The 20,969-nt window shown below is 40.2% G+C and overlaps 1 protein-coding gene and 1 long non-coding RNA gene across 4 annotated transcripts in view; one reads left to right on the forward strand and one right to left on the reverse strand.

The window, feature by feature from the left end:
• LOC143900104 (uncharacterized) overlaps positions 1–13,230 on the reverse strand; it is a 31,422-nt gene extending 18,192 nt beyond the window's left edge. The window contains exon 1 of the long non-coding RNA XR_013257713.1: positions 12,920–13,230. This is a non-coding gene — a long non-coding RNA (uncharacterized LOC143900104). The remainder of the gene's footprint in view (positions 1–12,919) is intronic.
• LOC143900101 (uncharacterized) overlaps positions 1–20,969 on the forward strand; it is a 100,926-nt gene that overhangs the window by 66,228 nt on the left and 13,729 nt on the right. The window contains exon 1 of one of the 3 annotated variants that reach the window (XM_077411081.1): positions 13,541–14,227. The exons of the other annotated variants lie outside the window; for them this stretch is intronic. Within the exon in view, the coding sequence (XP_077267207.1) occupies positions 14,209–14,227 (19 nt within the window). The 5' untranslated portion in view covers positions 13,541–14,208. Of the gene's footprint in view, positions 1–13,540; positions 14,228–20,969 lie in introns of those variants that run through there. 3 annotated transcript variants of the gene reach the window in all.

The raw sequence follows: 20,969 nt of genomic DNA on the forward strand, positions 1-20,969 counted from the left end.
ACTTACATTAGCCGGAAATACGCCGGCTGCCACGGATATATTTAAAGGTCCACGAAGGAGAAGCGCGGCTCAAGCGTTTACATATTTGTAAGAGGCGAAGAACTGAGGGAATTGTTGTTGCCGTACACGCGAGAATAGCCGGCGATCGTATGTGTGTGTGCGCGCGCGCGCGCGCGGATATAATGGGAGTATTTTGTTTCTGTCTCATTCCATATTGTTCCGTACCATTCTGTCCCATATACGATCTCGTAGTGTAGCGCGACGGGGCCCCGCCGTGCACACCGTGGGTACAATGGTCTCCGCCGGCCGGAAGCGAGCTATATACCTGTCTCCCACGTGTGATGCAGCTTCCCGGCAAGTCCGCGCGACCAGACTCTCGAAAGTCGATACGATCCCGCATACGAGTATGTACATATGCAACACTGGCATACTTTCAGCGCCCGGCGAAGGAATCGAGCTACGCGAGTGTTAATCTTTAACACCCGACTACCGAGAAGCTGCACCTTGAATAGTTACCGGAGAAATAACATGAGCGTTTGACATTGTTTATGAATTGCAAAATTTAATAAATGTTATTAGCTATTATGTATTGGTTGATTGAGTTGATTGAGTTAGGATCTTGAATAATCGCCAAAGTAAAATATTTTTTCTTAGAATGGAAGATATTGATTTATAAATTAATATATATGTATAATTTTTCTTTACTTATACTCTTGTGTTCTAATTATTTTTATTGTCGTAAAAATATAACGAATTGTATACTTTTATACATCGGACGGTATTACAACTTCTGGTGACTCACAAATAAGTATGTATTTCTTACACACTCGAGTGTTGTAAGATTTTTGCAGATTTAGATACTGGATTATTATTAAAGATAGAATTATGTAGTTAACACGATATATGGAGTATCGACTTCAGTTGCGATATTAAATCGACGTTTGATGAATACGCAGCGTGCATGTAATAGGGAAAATAAAAATTTATACACGCGTGTATATATATATAATTTACGCGGTGGGGATCTCCGCATTTCATGCATCCCGCATAATGGTCTCCGACGACCGGAAGCGAGCTACCTGTCTCCCACGTGTGACGCAGCCTCCCAACGTAATGCGATGCAACGCGACTCGAGAGTCGACGCACAGGTGCACACGGCCGAATGCGTATACACGCGTTACGCATATACGCAGAGACGTACAGTGTGGTCCATGGAATCCATATCGACGCTATAAAACCGCATCTTGTTCCCTCATTAGCATCGATGCTCCGTTGTCATCGCCGTCTGGTCCCACGACGCTATAACGAGCGTTACGTCTGAGCGTTATCGCGTTTATGACATCATGTATCTTACGTACGTGTTTTTGTATTTTCATCGAGAAAATTGTACGTACATTACGACGTTCTTTAATCTGTTTTGGTAAACATTGAAGCGCAATTACCGAATAACCAAAATATGATTATCGAAATTCTTAATGGAGTTCGTCAAGAGACAGACGAAACTGTTGGAAAAAAAAACATTTATTAACGGTGATCTTGAGACTGTCTTGTACGTGCGGCAGCGATACGGATGAATTGCAGCAGCCAACGAACCGCTCTCCGCCGGTGAATGTTTCATTACACGGACGCACACCTACGCACACCTATAGGCGTGCGTATAGATGAGGAACAGATTACAGATCATCTCTCCGTAGGCAACGCGAGGCAAGTTTTTTTTTTATGCTCGCCGTGTTGCCGAAGTTTCTCATTCATCTGCGCGAACGGGACGTGTCGGGACTACGAATGAGCTCGACAATCAGCTCACCTAAGATCTCCTCTCTTCACGAATGCGCATTCATCGCCACAAGATTAGACGTTTTCTTTATGTTAGATTCGATGCGGAGCGCAATGTTTCCAGGACTCTCAAAAGCTGGTGTCAAAACTACTTATACATTTGCTTAATTATATGTATTTTCTCGTAATTTTTCTATAAAATAGATTATCTTAAAATAAGCAAATAATATATGGATATAAATGATATTAGCAATAAGTGTGTAATAATATCGAGACAATAAATATTATATATATTTATAATATTTATTCGTCTTTTTTTATTCTGACGAAAAATCCGTCGAACGAAAGACGCTTTATAGTTGCGAGAAAACTATATATCAAGTTTTAATATTCATTTCTTTCTAAAATAATTAATAATTATATTTATTAATAACTTGACATAACGTTTCAATCACAATTAATAAACACTGTATTTAGGCAAAAAATTGGCCAGTTTAGTGGAAGTTTGGAAATTCCAGTGGACCACCAGGTTCTTGTCCTCGTTTTAATCCAAGTCTTTCAGTGTCGCTTATTGTTACACAGATATATGGAAGAAATCACGCGATTTCGTACAGATCTTCCTAGAAGAACGTGTCGTTGTACTCCCTGCGCTTCCTGCACAAACGGGAAGCTATTACCGCGATCCGGTGACGATCTCATTTCAGATTTCATTGATCTTTTCTCTATCGGCGGTACCGCAAGTTCGTGACGGAAGCATCTCGGACAGGTGGCCCGTGCACTGCCTGGTCGCCTCCTCTAAGGTTTCTCGCGCAGTGCCCGCGCCGCCGCCGTCGCCGCCGCGCGCCGTGTCGCTCGTCATGTAAAGGTTTCCACCGGGATCATTCATGCCACGAGGTCGCTACACCCCGTCATCGCGAGCTCGCCGGAAATGCGAAAGTTTCCCCTCTCTCCCGGCTTTAGTCAGAGGTATAAACGTTCCGTTTTCGAAAATTATATGACTCAAATAATTTTTTCGACAAACTTTATATATTTCGACGTGTAACCAGGAATGTCCGATTTTGTGATATGTCGCTGGTACAATGCAATTGGATTTTTAATTGCAAAATCGCATACGATATACAATCCTGCATTTTAAATCGCAGCTCAAAATTGCATTTTTAAAATGATGTGTTTATTCATTAAATATTTACATAGGAAAAAATGGTGGAACAAAATGATTTAAATGTTATGAATGCACATTTTAGTAAATCCAGTTAAAGGGATTTTACAAGGAATCATCTGTGTATAATCTTTCTTTGAAATGAGATGAAAGAGCCAGGCAAATTTTGTATCGTTGTACGGTAAGAGAATTCCTCGTATAAAACAATATCGGGCAACAAGTCGGCGATTGTCGTCGGCGAAATTTCCGCGGGCTTGTAATTGCCGCGGTGTCATTAGACATGCGACACATGGTGTACAATTGCACACGATATTGTCCGCATGACGTATATACACGCGAATATCCGCGTATATCCGCGCGAAATGTAAACAGATGCACGTATACGCCGCAGTTCGGTGACCCTTGATGGATGTAGAAGCGAAATCCGTCCGCGTTTACCATACCGCGCGTATTAGTCATTGCACGCGCCTGCATAGAATTCCGAAACGCTGTCTTCGCGTTCGCGGTGAATATCGAGCGACATTTACAATCGCCTTTACGCGCGCGAGCGGCACGTTACAATTGGCGCTCGTGCTGATTTAACGATGTCATCAACCAGCGCGATATACGCGTGTATCGCGAATTCAATCGCTACCATGCACGGTGCAAGGTTCAACCGCATTGTCTGATTTTCTCATTTCATTTTAAACTCTGTGATTCTGTGAATTTTAAATTGTTATTGAGCAACATGTTAATCGCATATTTGTTCGCTTTATATATATATATATATATATATATATATATATATATATATACACAAATTATTTATATACAGCGTATTCAAAATAGATGAGCAAAATTAATCACGTAGAATAATTAGTTTCTGTATAGACAAACTATAAAATTTAATTCGAGGCCAATACAGGTTTCGATATACCTGCAAGAAATCTGAGTATATATATTATCCATGCAAAGAATCGAATTAGAGTTCATTAGAAGTGCATAAAGGTAAAAAAAAAAATAACTCCGCACGTTTCAGGCTTGCGCGCATTAGCCTTGAATTGAATTTCATAACTTTCTCAGGGCGCCACACACACACACACACACACACACACACACACACACACACACACACACACACACACAAATGGCACATCTGTCAGGTACATTTAAAGGTGTCATTTTTCTTAGGCAATAAATATCTTTTATATAATTTTAAATCGCACAGAAATGAAAACGTTACATAAAGAAAGATGAGTAAAATATCATCATCTTTTCTTCTTATTAATATTGTATACAATATTGTTTAAATATAATCTACAAATTATTACAACTGTTAATATGATAATAACTAAAAATATTTATTAATATTTTTATTGATATCTATATGAACTATCTATTATATTTGAAATAACAAAAAGATCATGAAACGTCATAATATCAGTAAGTTAAAAATTAGCGATAAATTTGATGAATTTTTCATGTTTTCAAATCTCAATGCAATAATATTGGCGGCACCGTGTATTAACGGTGGTATGCATATTATCATTTGTCACCGGTAGATTTGCTTGTAACGATAAGCTACCAGAAAGATCGATAACAACCCCTCCCCCCTCCAGGATAATCGAGCGCTATGATAGAGCGGGAAATTTAACGATTTAGTGGTAATCATTACACCGGATAGAGACGAGAACGAGACGGAGATGGTAAACGCGTGCTCCTCGCGTGTATGACGTACATTAATGATACATATGCTGGCCAGTACTCCATGGAAGGTCGCTGATGAGCGTATAATGGTGCCGGGAGAACTGAAGGCTAGCTGTCGGAGTTAGGCTAGACAGGTACATATATATATATATATATATACATATATATTTACACAAGTCGGGTAGACATCTGTTACGTATTTGTAGTAACCCATGCACATATAGGGGGCATATACAAAGTGGGTTCGCCCCATCATCGGTTATAGCCGATTATAAACCTGGGTTAACTCGATAATGAACTATGCGAGCGAGATAGTTGTATAAAAACGGCCGATTTAATTGAAACGTAGCAGGAGCCTACGTTGATCGTATGTGACATAAAAGACTAGTTTCTGCCACCAAAGCGTTTAAATTGTATCGTAAAAAATGAGCTATATGCTCGTAAAAGAATCTCCGTATATAGAATCTTCTTACCTATGTATAGAGTTACATATAAGCCAAATAAACGTGAGTCATTTTGTAAAAACATTTTAGCCCGGCTTACTAATGTTAATCGGTATTACAAAAAATTACTGTTATACTAATATTGCAATATATATTATTGGAAGTTTCTCAATATTTATAAATAAAAAGAGTGTGAACTAAAATTTCATATAAATTTGAAGCAATGGTCGCTATCCTTTTTGTGATCTTTAGACCTTGCGAATTCATTATTATACAACATTATTATTATAAAACATTATCACTTACTAAATATAATACAGCGTGAGACTACTCGTAGCCGTAATCAAGAGTAGGATTAAAAATAATCTTACAATTCCATAAATGTAGAAACAGATAAAAATATCAACGTGAAATGACTCGTACCCGCTTCATCCCATCTCTTATCCCTATATCTGTATGTACATTATTACATCTATATTACTGTATCTCTTACATGGAATTCCTGCAGCTTATGACTGCACACATTTTCCTCAATATTACAAAGATAGAATTAGTATCTAAGGCCGGTATTCATAGTTGGATCTTACATTTCTGATCGTTTTAAGTATGATTTTAAGATGCTATGAACCAATCACAGAGCCGTATTACTTATTAGCATTTTAAGACATTACTTAAGACGGTTTAGATATAAGAACGGACTATGAATACGGGCCTATATTTATGCGCTATTATTCGCACCAGATTTCTGTGTTCATCAGTTCTCATTAGGAATATTTAAAAATGGACGAAGAGAGCTTGGAATAGTAATACACGTTTTATTTATTTTTATTTTATCTTATCTCCGCAGTCATCTTTATGGAGTCAATTATTATCGACTTTTTTATATTCTTCATATTTAAATGAATATAATGACACTCGTCATAACACATCGAAAAATCGTATTGTTTTTAACTACGCTTATGTTTATGATTAAAATTACCGTTACGTTTTATGTTAATGAGATGGAATGCAATTCTAATGGAAAGCACAACAAGCGATGAATCAACCGTGAAGATAAACGCAAGGTTTACATAAAAAAAAGCACTAAGACGTTTGCAAACCGTTTAGTTTATTTCTTACGGTTTGTGACTTTACTGATATACGTAATTAAACGCTAAAAACGATTAAAAACGAATTTGATTCCGATAGATATCACTGCAACGTCAATTTTAGTATAAAAAAGTATCTATGACGCATATTCTTACGTTGCATCTATTTATATACAAAAATAACAATGTTAAATATAAGAATAATAAAATATTACGTATAATAATTTTTGTATCCCGTAATATTACAATACTTTTTCAAAAACTTATAGTAATGAAGAAACAATTTAATACAGAAAAATGTATCAAAGTTTTTCACTTGTCGAATGCTCGTGTTTCTCTTGCCCAAACAATAATCCTAAGAAAATCCTAATTAATATCCGAGTTGTGAAGTCATCGTCTCTTCGCGCTATCGTAATCAAAATTTCTTTTTGAGCGTCGCGTCGGGGAGGAAAAACTCGTGATATCCCGGCGAGACGAGACTCCAGGTCTGTCCTGCGCTGCCCTGGTGGTCTTTAAAACAGTACTTCCAATTGCTGATGGTCATATTCTAACGGATAACCCACATTCGGGGCGGACTGATACGCGGCCGTCCACGTGGATTAGCTGGGGTCCCTTTCGTATGCAACTTTCGTAGCTTCCTTTCCTCGTACACCTTTATCCGCGCGTATCTACGTGAGCTCGTACGCGGGCACGTGTGCGTGTCGTATGTGTGTACTCAGATATGCGGTGACTCTAAGTGGGTCTCTCGTACCAGTGTGTCTCGCGTTAAAGTTAAGCAAGAAAAAAAGTCGGATGAATAAAAGTCCGTCTCTTTTTTTCTTTCTCTCTTTCTTTCTTTCTCGCCTTTCTCGGCTGGCGGCATCTGCTTGATCGAATTTTGAGGCGAATCGAGAGAGGGCCGTACAAATTGTTGTATTATATTATACATTGAACCGTCACACTCGCCGTCGTTTTCACGCCATCTGTGCCGCAACGGCGACTGTGCTTTTCCGGTCTGGCTTAAAAGTGAATTTGAACGCGACAGCGCGAGAGGATCTCATAAAAAGCGGCTGTTTTCGTTATCGTGAGCGTGTCGTCTACCTGTGAGAAGACCGAAAGAGAAATCTTTTTTATCGCAATAGACGTACGAACGCTGAATAATTAGCAAAATACTTGAATATAGATCATAATGTGTGCACATACAGTGATGGAATAATGTTGAAGAAAAAGGATATCTATGATATGTTTATTTATAATTATATGCGATTAAAGAAAAAAAAATTGTTGATACTTTAGTAAATTATTCGGCAGCCTGATTCACAATTAATCTAGATTAATTTGTTTAATATACTAATTACAGGTAAAAAATGCAATATTTTATAAGTATAGGTTATATAACCGTCCTACATTTTTTACAGATAAAACGTTTTAGAAAGATAAGTGATGTAAAACATAATGTAACGTAATGTAAAACATTGTGCAGGCAACGTAATATTTCGTTTTTTATTTATTTATCAAATATAATTTTAAGATGATTATAAACTGTCAATAATAATTCATCGGATACACACGTAATGTAAGAGATTGCAATCGAGAGATCTAACTCATGGCTCACTGGAAGTACCAGTGATTTAATCTAATTCATCGAATCTGATAGGAGGAATGTGACTATCCCTTTCGCGCGATTGCGAGATAGAGAGATACAGCATTATCTGCGAGCGAGATATGAGAATATTTCCCGTCTCTCGCGCAAGACGTAATTGTGTACAGATTGATTAGCCCTAGCCCCATTTTCTTATTTTTAACTATTTTTCACACTCTGTGCCTTGTTATAATATTACTGTGTTTTTAAAAATGGAATCTTGCAGCGAACGTATATACATAAATTCCATTCACGTAAAAATTTTATAAATTATTTCTCAAAATGCTCTAATTACCCAATAATGAAAAGGATTATAATAGTGAGCAGCTCGCGCGAGATTACTAAATATCTAACATAACTAAGGATTCATGTCTTAATACGGTTTTTCTGGCGCATGCAAAGACGAAGATTTCTCGTTGTAATAAACAATAAAGCTTATACGATTATATATATTGGTGATAACGTGACCAACGACGTAACCAATCGACGGCGCAAAAAGAAAAAAATAGATCGCTAACACTGCTCCTTCCGCTAATGATGTTTGTCGTCGCGCGAGTGTGTGTGTGTGTGTGTGTGTGTGTGTGTGTGTGTGTGTGTGTGTGTGTGTGTGTGTGTGTGTGTGTGTGTGTGTGTGTGTGTGTGTGTGTGTGTGTGTGTGTGTGTGTGTGTGTGTGTGTGTGTGTGTGTGTGTGTGTGTGTGTGTGCGCGTGTGCACGTGAGTCGGTCAAAATTGCTAGATGACTCGATTGCGGTCGTAATCTAATCTGGACCACATGGACCACTATGACTAATTATCTGCACGCGCGTGCGCGCGCGCTCGTTATCGGCGTTGTTTCTGCGTATCCGAGATATACATCGGGGCGGTCGGACGAAAAACGATCGCTGGCTACAGGCACGATTTTTATCAGGAGCGCAAGACTTTGACCTAATCCGTACCGGATGGACCAGAAGATGACATCACTGTACAAACATGGGCGAGGACTTGGCGAAGCAAACAAGAGCGATCTAATCGCACGCTCTCGTCACTTATCGGTATTGAGTTTTACGGAGCGGAGGAGCTATTGGTGTATGCAGCATCACCGCCGCGCGCCTTGTACTCCTCTCTCTTTCAAGGACTCCTGACGTAGTGGGAAATACGTCCTCGTGTATGCGACTGATAAGGCTCAGCTACACGTTCAACAGATTCTTCCTCTGAGAAATAAGAACATACCGAATTGATATATCTCACCGTACAGACTATTGACGTTGACGCTATCGACCGCTCTTGAAACGTTCAGAAACGTCGTGTATAATGAATTTACGTGAAGCTTATATTACTTTTGATAAACTGAAAATTGAGACGGCTATCATCGTCATAACAACTCGGCTATTGGTTTTGGTCAGATTAGGTAATTTTGAAGTTTATACATATATAAGGATCGTATTTAAATACGGCACCACGTGCAAAGTAGACAATACTTCAAGAGAGATGAAAAAGGCAATTCTATCTATTCGAATAGAAAAAGAATGACAGTAGAAAGAAGAAAGAATAAATATAAATATTCATCTGATTGTAAGATTAATGTGGGAGTGTATTACACAAAATCAAACTGTTATTGCAGACAGTCCTACAGATAATTATATACGTATATATCTACATTTTTCTTGAACTTTATGTCTTAATGTCTTTTTAAAGACCTATTTGTGAGAGGAGGAGGAGGGAGAGAGAGAGAGAGAGAGTGTGTGTGTGTGTGTGTGCTCGCGCGCGTGTGCTATTAAAAAGGAAAGGAAATATTTCTTCATATATTCTTACAATTAATTTTATGTTGCTGATACTTAAAACTATAATAATAGGATAAATCATGCAAAAGATTTATATTTTATTAAAAATATAAGTTGCAAATTTCTCATGTTGATAAACCAAATAGATTTTCATTTGTTTATTAATACGTCTAAATATATTATGTATCAGATTTTTTTTACAGAAAATGTTGTGTATGTGTATGTGTCCAGAATGATATAAATTTTACATATATAGGTATTCCAAAGAATTTTTGGGTATATTTCTAATTATTTTGTTTAGAATACGTTTCTTAACATTTGGAAATTCAGACTTAAATCACTTTCTACAAAAGTGTACGTTATTGATCAGTATAGCTCTAGTAACACGACTTTTATGATTCATTTCGAGGCAAATGTCTAAGTATGTGTACGTGAAGGTCTATAAAGGATGTGCGCATGTATGTTTTTAAGAAGCTAACCTCGACCCGGTGCGACAAACTTGAAATTTAAGATTCGAGAGTCGGGAATTAAGAGTTGTCGCTAATAACTAGTGTACCGTGAAAAATAATTAAGTTCGCAAGTTCGGTCAACAATTATTTTCGAATTTCTTTGCCTGATCCGACAACTGTTTGAAGGATATCAGTAACACCACTATGTGTTTTCGACGGCTGTTTCAAACAGTGCAATATATTGCAATCCGTCCACTTTTTACAAGGTTTTTACCCTATTACCTTCATTGCCCGAGCTTTCTTACCCTTCGGTATGAGCAAAATTCCGACCGTCCTTTTTGTGCCCTTGTCAGGTAAGACATGTAGTTAATCTTATCCGCGTCATTCCTTTTTGTTCGCGACATCACTTTAGACAAATCTTGCAGTTGCTGACAATGGGTTGTCCGTTTTCGGTCCCATTATTGTCTCGTCTCTGGTCTCAGCATCTGCTCATCGACTTGATCTCGTGAAAACGTTATGTTACCTGGACTACGGTCCAGGTATCGGAAATTAGCATAGGTAAACGTTCCCGTAATAGGTGCACTTTTCGGTGTTTGATCTTCATAGGGCCCCCGAAATCAACTATCCTCGGACACTACTTTGTTCCACGAAAATGGTTTCGCAAGTCTATTATGATTTGAAAAAGACTAGTGGTAAAGCTAATAAACATGGTGAAGAAGATGATAGAATACAAAGATGCTTGCAGGATGATAAAATATTGGTCCAGGTAATTTCGACAATAACCCAGTTGAAAGTAAAGATATTACGACCTTTGTATATATATATATTTTTTTTAAATTTATTTATTGTTATTACACTGTATTGGTTTATTGTAATTATTATTGCTCATCTAATCATTTCGTAAGGTTGCCTCTCTATCGTGCCGTTGCAATCTCGCATGAGATATACTTGCGTGAAATATGTCAATAATACAAAAATTTTATAAGTTCCGAGTGAAGCGCATATCCTCTCTAGCAACTTTATCAAAGTCGTAAATGGCGCATCGGCTAGCCGTCGTCCACTACGTTTTGGCGAAACTGTCGCGAGCTCGAACGTACATTATCTATGAAACTCAAACAACGTCATCCGTCCGATGACGTTGACCTTGTGTCTTATCGGAAAAATTGCCGTGAGCGGTCTTAACGATTTGAATAACGTTCGACGTGTTGTAGAATTCTTTTCAGGGCGCGTTCGCGCGTACGACTATATATACGATCTTTTTTCACTTTAAGGCTCTACTACTTTCTATCGCTTTGACCGATACGGATCCCCACCCCCCTTCCGATATTTCTATCCCGCGGTATCGCACGATACCGCTCCGGGAGTAATTTCATTAGCTTCTCGACGGCGCGGCGGAGGGAGCGAACTGGGTTTCGAGATAGAGAGACTAAATCAGGTGAGAGATCGATGAATCGGAGCCGGCGGGCTCGCCCATCGCTTCCAGGAGGGAAACGACGCGTCGTCATCAGACGCGGAACACGTATAGATGGCAAAGAGACGATCCGTCGAGGGGGGTGGTCGCGTTGGTGTGGGTGGCAGATGCGTCGGGCGCCGACTCGGCTCGAGGTATACGAGTCGCTTCGCGTAGCGGCGCGGCGGTACACCGGCGCGGCGCGGCGCCGTCGAGAAAAAGAGAGAGGGGCACCGCGAAGAGCATGAGGACAAGTGGGGGAAGAAGAGCCTGAAAAGAGACATGAGTCGAAAGAGCGAGCGAGGGGAAGCGGCGAGAGGCGAGAAGGGCGAAGGTTTCCTCCGATGGAAAAACGTACTTGCACATAGGCGTCCGTAGGAAGGGACACCGTGGTACGGTGGTACAGGGTGTTCCAGGGTATCATCCCAACGAGAGATTCACGGTGAGAGGGTATTGGGGGAAAAGGAAGAACAAATATTTTTTCTTTCAAAATATTGTACGATCTTTTGCCTCGACGTGGATAAGATGGTTTTTCACAAATATTGTTTTATAAACAATAGATTGATTACATAAAATTATGTAGGAAAGGACTAACTAAATTTTTGCCTTTTAGGATTTCGATAATTAAACGATAATTGAACGACAAACTTGTGCAATTTTATTTCTGATGATTTCTTCAGAAATACAGCTTTATCGAAGAAGTCACGTTTTTTAATCGATTTATTTTCATGTATCCAATTCCGCTTTATTACATTAGATATTGACGTAGAAATGTCAAAAAAGCAAATATTTTTTTCTACGATAAAGAGGTGTACCTTCATATGTGCTTACAATAAAGAGACACTGGTGGATTCATATTCTGAAGTTTTTTGTTCCAACCTGTTAGGGTAAAGGGTAAAAGAAAAATATTTGAATAGGAATATATTTGCCGTTAATGTATACACTGAATAGGTATAAGTATAGAACATATGAATGCAATGCGTAAATTTTGCTTGTCATGCTGAGAAATTGTTATAATTATAACGTCAACGTATCCCAATCTCAAACACATCTCGAAACAAGAACTTGCCGTTCACCAAGTTCACCCTTTTCACAAACTTCTTGAACTATCAAACCATCAAAATGATTGGCTTGTATTTTTTTTAATTACTCTTTATAACAGTATATTTTCTGAAATCTTCTACTTTTGTTGCAATATGTAAATGATTAAATTGATCAATTTATACTTTCTCCCTCATCCGTTAAAAAAAAATTTAAATGGTGGAAATTAATCGCCGGTAGTTCTAGTGCTAAGTTCCAGAGGCAGTTTAAAATCATCACGCGAAACATTTTATTTTTCAGACAGTCAAACGGTGCGCAAATTGTTTTTTAATTAGATGGCATCGATTGATCTGCCCCCTCTCTTTCGTCATCAATATCGAATATATTTTCTTAAGATTCTATTCTCTTCTAAATAGTAGAGCAAAGCTCCGATATTCTAGGTACTTACGTATTATTGTATAGTATCGGGGGACAAAGATGATCGAAAAAAAGTCAGCGACGTAGGACCAGAGCGAGAATCTCGAGAAGAGAGGTAAAAAAAACCGTAAGAATCCGCCGGTCGAAGAATATTTCCATTTGAGCGCCCATGTACCTGATGTACCCACGTAGATGTCGAACGGCGCGCCGGCGAGGCGGGGCGGGGCAGCGCGCGGGGCCGCGCGGGGGCGCGGGTAGAAGGGATGGACAGGGGGAGTTGGCCGCGGTGGGGATGACCGCAAGAGAGCCAGGAGCCAGGAGAGGAGCGGAGCGGAGCGGAGCTCGCGCCGTGCGGGCGAGCGAGATCGCGCGAGAGGGAAGCGACGCGCGGCGCGGCGCCGAGAGGGAGACGGACGGAGCGGACCAATCGGAGGAAGGGATGATGGGGCCTCGGCGCGAGCCGAGAGACATTGTCAGAGGCACTGCTGCGCGGTGAGTCGGCCCGTCGTGACCCATTCTCATGGATCTCGCGGTCCTCTCTTCTCGTCGTGCCTCTCTTTCCCCGCCCCCCCCACCACCACGCGCATTCGACGGAGAGGATCGCATCCCCCGCCCATCCCTCTACGCTCCCCTACCCCGGCGCCGCCGCCGCCGCCACCGCCACCGCTGCCGCTGCCGCCGTCGCTACCTCCGCCCCCGCTTCTTCCTCTCCCGTGGATCGCGAGGGCTCCTCTCGTTTCGGGATCACCGTGTGCGCCCAGACGTCGGCTCGACCACGGAGCGGTACACGCGGTCAGTCGTCAGTGCGCTGCTGAGCGTCGAGCGGTGACGAGCGGAATCGAGAAACGGTGAGGCAGCACATCCGTGTCCGGGGTACGGGGCACTCGATCGATCGTCCACGATCACTCGCCGCGCGCCGTGGATCTCCATACTCTCTTATCGGTGCGGGAGGATAATCGCGGGGTGACGGCGCTTCTTCGCGGATCGTACCTCGCATACGATGCGCGACTCGGCGGGCGTCGCGATATCGAGTTCCCATTATCGGTGCGGCAGCGGATAATTCGGATCTCTCGGAGGCGGAGTGCGTCGGCGGGATCATCGGAGTGTGTACCTGGCGGTGCGTCGCACTCGCACTCGCGTTGACGTACTCCGGAAAATCCGGGTGCATGGTAGCGGACTGGTGTTTTTTTTTTTCAAGTGCTATATAAATCAGTTACGCGGATGCTGGAGTTCGGATCTCTCTCGACGGTGTGATCCCGCGGCGGCTGCCGACCGAAACGTCGCCCGCCGTCTCGCGGACTCGCGGCGACAGCCAGCATCATGGATTACTCGAAGAAAGGTACGTTCGTTTCCGTTACGCGCCAAGTCGCGGGGACCTTGAGTTCCGAGAGATGGTACTCCGATAAATACTCCGATTTCGGAGTCATTTGTAGTGTTTATCACGCTTTTTACGCGCGTTGCGTCGTCACCGCGCAATCTATCTTCTTTTCTTCTTCTTCTTTTTCTTCTTCTTCTTCTTCTTCTTCTTCTTCTTCTTCTTCTTCTTCTTCTTCTTCGCGAAGAATCCCGCAATGTGTAATTTGCGCTGGAAGTCGATCAAAAGATTCCTCGCGTTCCTTTTTTTTGTTTTAAATAAGTGTTAAGCTTTTCTGCTCAATATACTCCACTTCGTTCGTAAGTGCAATAGCGTGTCTCTCTTACGCACACGTCTATACGCGTCCGCATGTCGCCGTCACGTGTAATTTTATAATATATGCATAGATCACGCACAGAGTCGCGCCGCACTCACTCTCCTCGTGGCCGATCTTCAGAGCGAGCTGAGTTACGAGAGTCCGCGAAGGAAGCTTACCGAGATAACGGAGATTATATCAATTGTTATTGACGACGCAAAGCGCGTGGTGCGTCGCGCGAGGTGGTTTCAATCGCGTCGGATTCGCAGCTTCGATTTTTGCGGTAAACTCACAACCTCGTCTAGTCACCTTAGTTTTAGCTGTTTTCCTACCGAAGTTCACGATCGGATGTAACGTCTCTCGTTACAGCCTCGGATGAAGAAACTTATCTTTATCTTGAGGACTTGAGCCTCTCAAGATTATTTCGAACGCCCGAGAAATATCGAGAATACGAGATCCAAAGATTACTCGTCAGTACTGAGAAATCGTTCGAAACTTTGGGAAGGGGAGGGGGAGAAGAGTGAGATGTATAAATATTGTTTTTCCGTGCGAATTAACCGATATTCGACCATTTCCTTTTTCTGGGAATGATTTATCAATCGATCGTCACGAGCGGCATGCCTCATCGATGCTCTGGATGATAATGGCAGAAGGGGGTAGTTCGTAAATGTCAGAGGTTGCAACGGGTCTACGCGTCGCGATGGGTGACGTGTCGAAATTCCAGTCGTTATATATATTGGTGAACCGAAACGGTTTGTGAATGACAATCCGAGGAAGACAAAAGGATCTTTCTTATCCACACGCACGCGGTATCGAGACACTTAACTTAAAAGTCCGAGCGATCTTTAAACTCTACACTTCCTAAATATGTCGCTCGCGGATAAAAATTTCCACGATGAATGAGATTGATGATGAATGAATATATAATTAATAAATAAGATTTTGTGGAGATATGAAATATATTTTGAGGTATGGCGATTTCTGAAAGGTTAAAACGCGCGGTTCTGCTACAGTACCTAAAGAAAGAAGCTGCAAGGTTTCTCTAACTCTACTTGAAGACTTATGATATTTTCTTTGAAATTGTTTATCTCTGAATGAATAATGTGTTATAATAACAAATGTGTTGTCGAGTGTTTTGAATGTTAGTGATATAGCGCTAAAATTCAGCAAATATTTTAAGATTATAACTCCTTTTTAATGGTATTATATAAATGTGTTTTTACAATAAAATGATTTTAATCTACTGATTGTAATCAGTTTTGTCTCAAACTTCTTCAAATTACAGATTAGAAGCAATGGAAAATTAATAATGTCAATAGTGTTACTCACACCCAGCATTAATAGTTCATTGTCATTAAAATTTTTTGGATGAATTTATAAACAATTGTATTTTTTTCATATTTATTCTTTAATTGTTAAATGTTTTATATTGAGTGTCTTCGACAAAATGTGCACATGACGTTTGAGTTCATCTTTGAATTAAAGTTAAATATTTTGGACCCGTATTATGACGCGCGGATAAATGTTATCCATCAGAAAAAAAAGATTCATTCTTCCTGACAGAACGAGCATGAAACCTGGATTAGGGTGTGGTGCGGAAAGTCAACCGCTCCCTTTTTCACCCCAGCAAAGGGGCGCCCTTCGCTAGCGAGATAGATTAATTAGCGATGTTTATATTTGACAAGAAAGTGCACGCGTTTATTCCCTCCCGGAAAGTTGTCTCCTCGTGATAACTTGAAAGTTAAAGCATCAATAAACGAATATCCCGGATACGTATGCATAAATGCCATAAATCAATCATGTCGAAATAAATATACTCACATATCTTTCTCGAATTAATTGATAAAAAGTTTAATCGTTATGTTAGCAAATAAATTTTAATATGCGTTTGATGGAGGTAGATGATTTAACTACGTATTCTTGGTGCTTAATTTTTCATTCATTTAAATATACCTTGATTAATATGCATCATATATACATTGTATTATTTTGCGACATTTTTAGACATTTTTTTATATATGTCTCTTATTTTTTATATTAACTTAACTTAGAGGATAATGGTTTTATCACATTATATAATATTAATTAACAGCATTCAGATAAAATTACGTCGATATTTACTAAAAGATACTTTGAAACAATAATCTTGAGAAAAATTAGCTCTCAATATTTAATTTTGCATATCACGGTGATTAATAGATAGAGCTTGCTTTGTGCGAAAAATAGGACAGTGGGCTTTACTTTGCGCGCGGTAAATATGGAACAGTTAGTGGATCTTTCTTGGAACAGCGCCATAAACTAGGACTATGCAATTTATCATATTCGATGGAAATAACGCGATGTTTTGTCATGAATCGAGTAGAAAAAGATTCGCGCGATGTTACAAACCTCATTTTTAAAAGTTCATCAAAACTGATCGATAAATTAATCATCACAATTAGTATTATTAAAAATTGAGACTGGAGATTGAATAATTTTTCTTGTACATGTAACAATACGCTGTTAATAATACAATAATAATATACAATAATATACAATAACACACAGTATTATTTTACGCACAGATTGTATCAACTAATTTCATTTTTTTAAAATCGAGAGCTCAATATTAATACTCAAATAGGAAAATTTATTATTTTTATAATATTTTCTGTTTTGTATCTTGAGCTTATATATATCATTGACAAATTCAACGGTCCATCCCTCGCTCGAAATTATCAAATTATCGTTCGCGTTGGTTTCTGACCAAGGAAAGTAAATTAGTTTTTAGCGAAAAACTCAACGCGGATGATGATCGATCTCTACTCGCGGTTAAAGATCAGACGTCCGTCAACCACACCTATCATCGCTTTTCCGCCTCTTACCCTCTAAGGCGTCGTAAGGTCGGTCTAGGATTTGCATAGGTCTTATTACGGCGACAATCTATAGATATGGCGTGGCGGTAGGTAGGTAGGTATGACAACCGCGTCGAGGTACATGCGGAAACACTCGGTTGGGCCACGTACATACGAGACGACGAGGGTACTTTGCGTGACATTCTTCGTGGCACCTCAAATCGTTCACCCTCGGTCGATCGTGAAATTAATGACCCGCGGCAGTAAATTTTTCGGAGGAGAAGGTTTCGCTCTCTCTCTCTCTCTCTCTCTCTCTCTCTCTCTCTCTCTGTCGCACTTCGACATGCCTGTTGTTCATCGCGTATCGCTTCTCCGGAGTATCCACAGACCGGAAACGAAGATAAAAACTGGTTTTCATTCTTTTTTAAATATCCGTTTATATAAAATACTTCCTTAAATTTAAAATTTTTCTTAAATTTAAATTTTTAGACTCACTGTCTTGGTATCTAAGACAGAAATATAGAAATCAATAAAATTGACGACTGATACAACTAGAAATTATATCATTTTGTGATCGTAGTGAAATTGTAAGGTTGTGAATTGAATTCGATTTATGTGATTTAACAGTTTTTAAAGATTTGAATTTAAGGACACGGATCGGAAAATTCTGATTATTTTAATTGTTAGATTATTCGAAAACTTCAGGAGTTACTTAAAATTCAAATAAATTGCAGAAGCTGCACAATTTGTAAATAAAAACTTGAATGCGACGAAAGTTTCGTTTAAAATGTCATTTTTAATATGCAATTTGAATATCTTGCTGTTTTTAACATCAGTTACATTTTTGCGAGTTTACGATATATTTTCGTATGCGATATAAATTCGTATAAGAAATAAAACGAGATAAGTAACCAACTAAAAGATACGGTAACCAATTTATCTTATTTCAAATATTTCCTATTCTATTAATATTAAGAATAATCTATCTCGTTCTATAATTAGTTATTTATAATTGTATTATATTATATATTGTATCAAATTTATTTACTGCTTAAAAGAATTAAATTGAATAAATCTATTATTTGTATGAAAAACGAATTTAAATATTAGACAATTGTTAATTAAAAGCAATTAGCGTCACTAACTAGCGGCACTGTTCTACGAAATATCGATAGAATAGAATAATTACTCATTAAGTTTGATACCGATTTGAATGACTTATTTGATTAAGAAAATAATAAAACTTTAAAACGAGAGGAATTTAAGCGAAATATTCCACAATAAAGTAATGCTTTCGTAGCTTTCGTAAAAACATTTCGCTCGTCTAATCGACGTCCATTATATACAAGAAAAACTAAAATTCCTTGTTTAATATCCGTTTGAGGAATTACCTCGGACAGTCGTTGTGTCCTTCGAAAAACGCGTGTATATAAATCGATCGCAGGTATCGTCAATGAGACCGACAACGGAATAGGATAAACAGAAAAAAAGGATAGGGAGAGGTGAGTAAGGGGGTAGAGAGATATTCATGCGTCAACCGGAGTAGTCGCTCGCAGGTACGAGCGAAGGGTGCGTTACGGATGGGTAAACCCAAGGTTGTCAGAGAGACGACTTCTCGAAACACACTAGCCGACCGCCATCTTTGTTTCTCCCGCGTGGTGCGTGGGTGTATCCAAGCGTGGAAGAAGCGGGGATGATGAGGGAGAACTGGACAGAGGGAGGGGAGGATGACGAAGAGGGAAAAAGGCGCCGCCGTCGAAAGAGAAAGAGAAAGAGAAAGAGAGAGATGTTAGGGAGGTGAAAAGGGGGACAGATATACGGGACAGCAGGGTTACGAGGATAGGGTGGGAAGAGACGTAGAGGGAGAGAGGGCTGGAAGGAGGAAAGGACAAGGCGCGCAGTAGTGAGTCTGCGGCTACGGGGCAGGAAGGAAGGCGAAGAGTAGAAAAACGCGTAGCGTGATCGTCGGCGGCGCGCGGCAAACGGATGTCGGCAGCGAGAAAGAAAATGTGAGACGGAGTGAAAGAGAGAGAGAGAGAGAGAGAAAGAGAGAGAGAGAGACGGAAAAGGAGAGGGAAAAAGAGGAGCGGAAGGACAGAAGAAGGACGGGGAAAGAGCGAGGGAGCTAGAGGAGAAAGAAGGAGCGGAGAGCACGTCCGAGCGAGATAAGAGCGGAGGGTATGTCCGAGTTGGCGTGATAAAGAGAGGCGAGTCAGGCGAAGAAGCGAGCGCGAGCGAGATAAAAGCAAGGACTGCCGGGCGGAAGGGGGGGAACGAGGGGGGCGACGCGATGGAGGGGGCGGAGTACGGCGGGCGGCGATGGTGTCAGCGGAGGGGAAGGAAGAAGATAAAAAAAGGCTCCGGGAAAGATGAGAGGCGGCCAATGGCGGCGCGGTACGATGCCGAGTCGTTGGTCTCTCTCTCTCCCCACCCTCCCTCTCTGCCCAGCTAGCGTAGCTGCTTCAGCGCAGCATCCTACGATTCGTAGGTGGCGGTTCCCATGCCGGCGAACGGAAATGCGCATGTACGCCCCCGAGCGCGGGCATGACACTGCTCCCTTTTTCCCTCAAGGTTCCCCCGGCGAGGTCCCCGCGAGGGTGCAATGCAGATATAGGCGTGGCGTTCTGGTCCTCCGGCTCGTCCGCGAATCCCTTGAAACCGCGGCGATTACGGGACTCGCCCTTCCCGCGGTCCCTTAAACGATTCGCTCGTGCATCTTATACTGAACTTTTCGTATCTTCGCATAAGTCATAATATTGATTTGTTCATATTCTTCAATCTTCGATTTTAACTTAATTTTTAAGTGCTCTGTTCCGGAGCGATTATGTATTAGCGATATTGCCCCATATTCTCAACTCTCTTTTAGCGATAAAAGCGCGCTTTTATTTCTGAGATACTATAGTATATGTAACATGAATTATAACATTTCAGAAATAAATGCACGTTTTTATCGCTAAAATAAGAGAGATGAGAATATGAGCCATTGTCTATTGCTTGTTTACTATTATATAATATTTCGTGTGTTTTCCTACTTTCTCTTCTAATTTTTGATATCGAATCGAGAAAGAAGACATTGAAGGCTCCTTTCTCGGCTCGTGCACACTTCATGCACGCGATGTCCCATTAATGCACATGAAACAAATTTTTATATATTCTAGTTATATTAATATATAAAAAGCATAGATTCGACAGAATTTTACGATGGAAAGTTTAATACAATAGAATAAAAATCGAATTTTGCTTTGTATATTTGTGACGGATCGCAGTTTTACTAACGACACGATTGTCGTTCATTCTTGCGTCATCTTCGAGCGAAAATTCACGTGTAAAATATATATTCGTGATGTTATCTACATGTTATTCAATTTAAAGTGTATTTAATCCCAACAGTTAAGCGCAGTTAATCGTTTGATCCCATCTTCGCAAAGTTTTTCTTTACCTCTATATATATATTTTTTATTACGTAAATCTATCACGAAGATGTTTTACGTTATCATACATGTTTATGTTATCTCACAAGATATTGTATAGAATGGCAAATTGCGTTTTCATGAGACGTAAAAGAAAAATGATTATT

This window comes from Temnothorax americanus, unplaced genomic scaffold, assembly GCF_048541705.1.
Source record: "Temnothorax americanus isolate GAGA-0224 unplaced genomic scaffold, ASM4854170v1 Scaffold3, whole genome shotgun sequence".
NCBI lineage: Eukaryota > Metazoa > Arthropoda > Insecta > Hymenoptera > Formicidae > Temnothorax > Temnothorax americanus.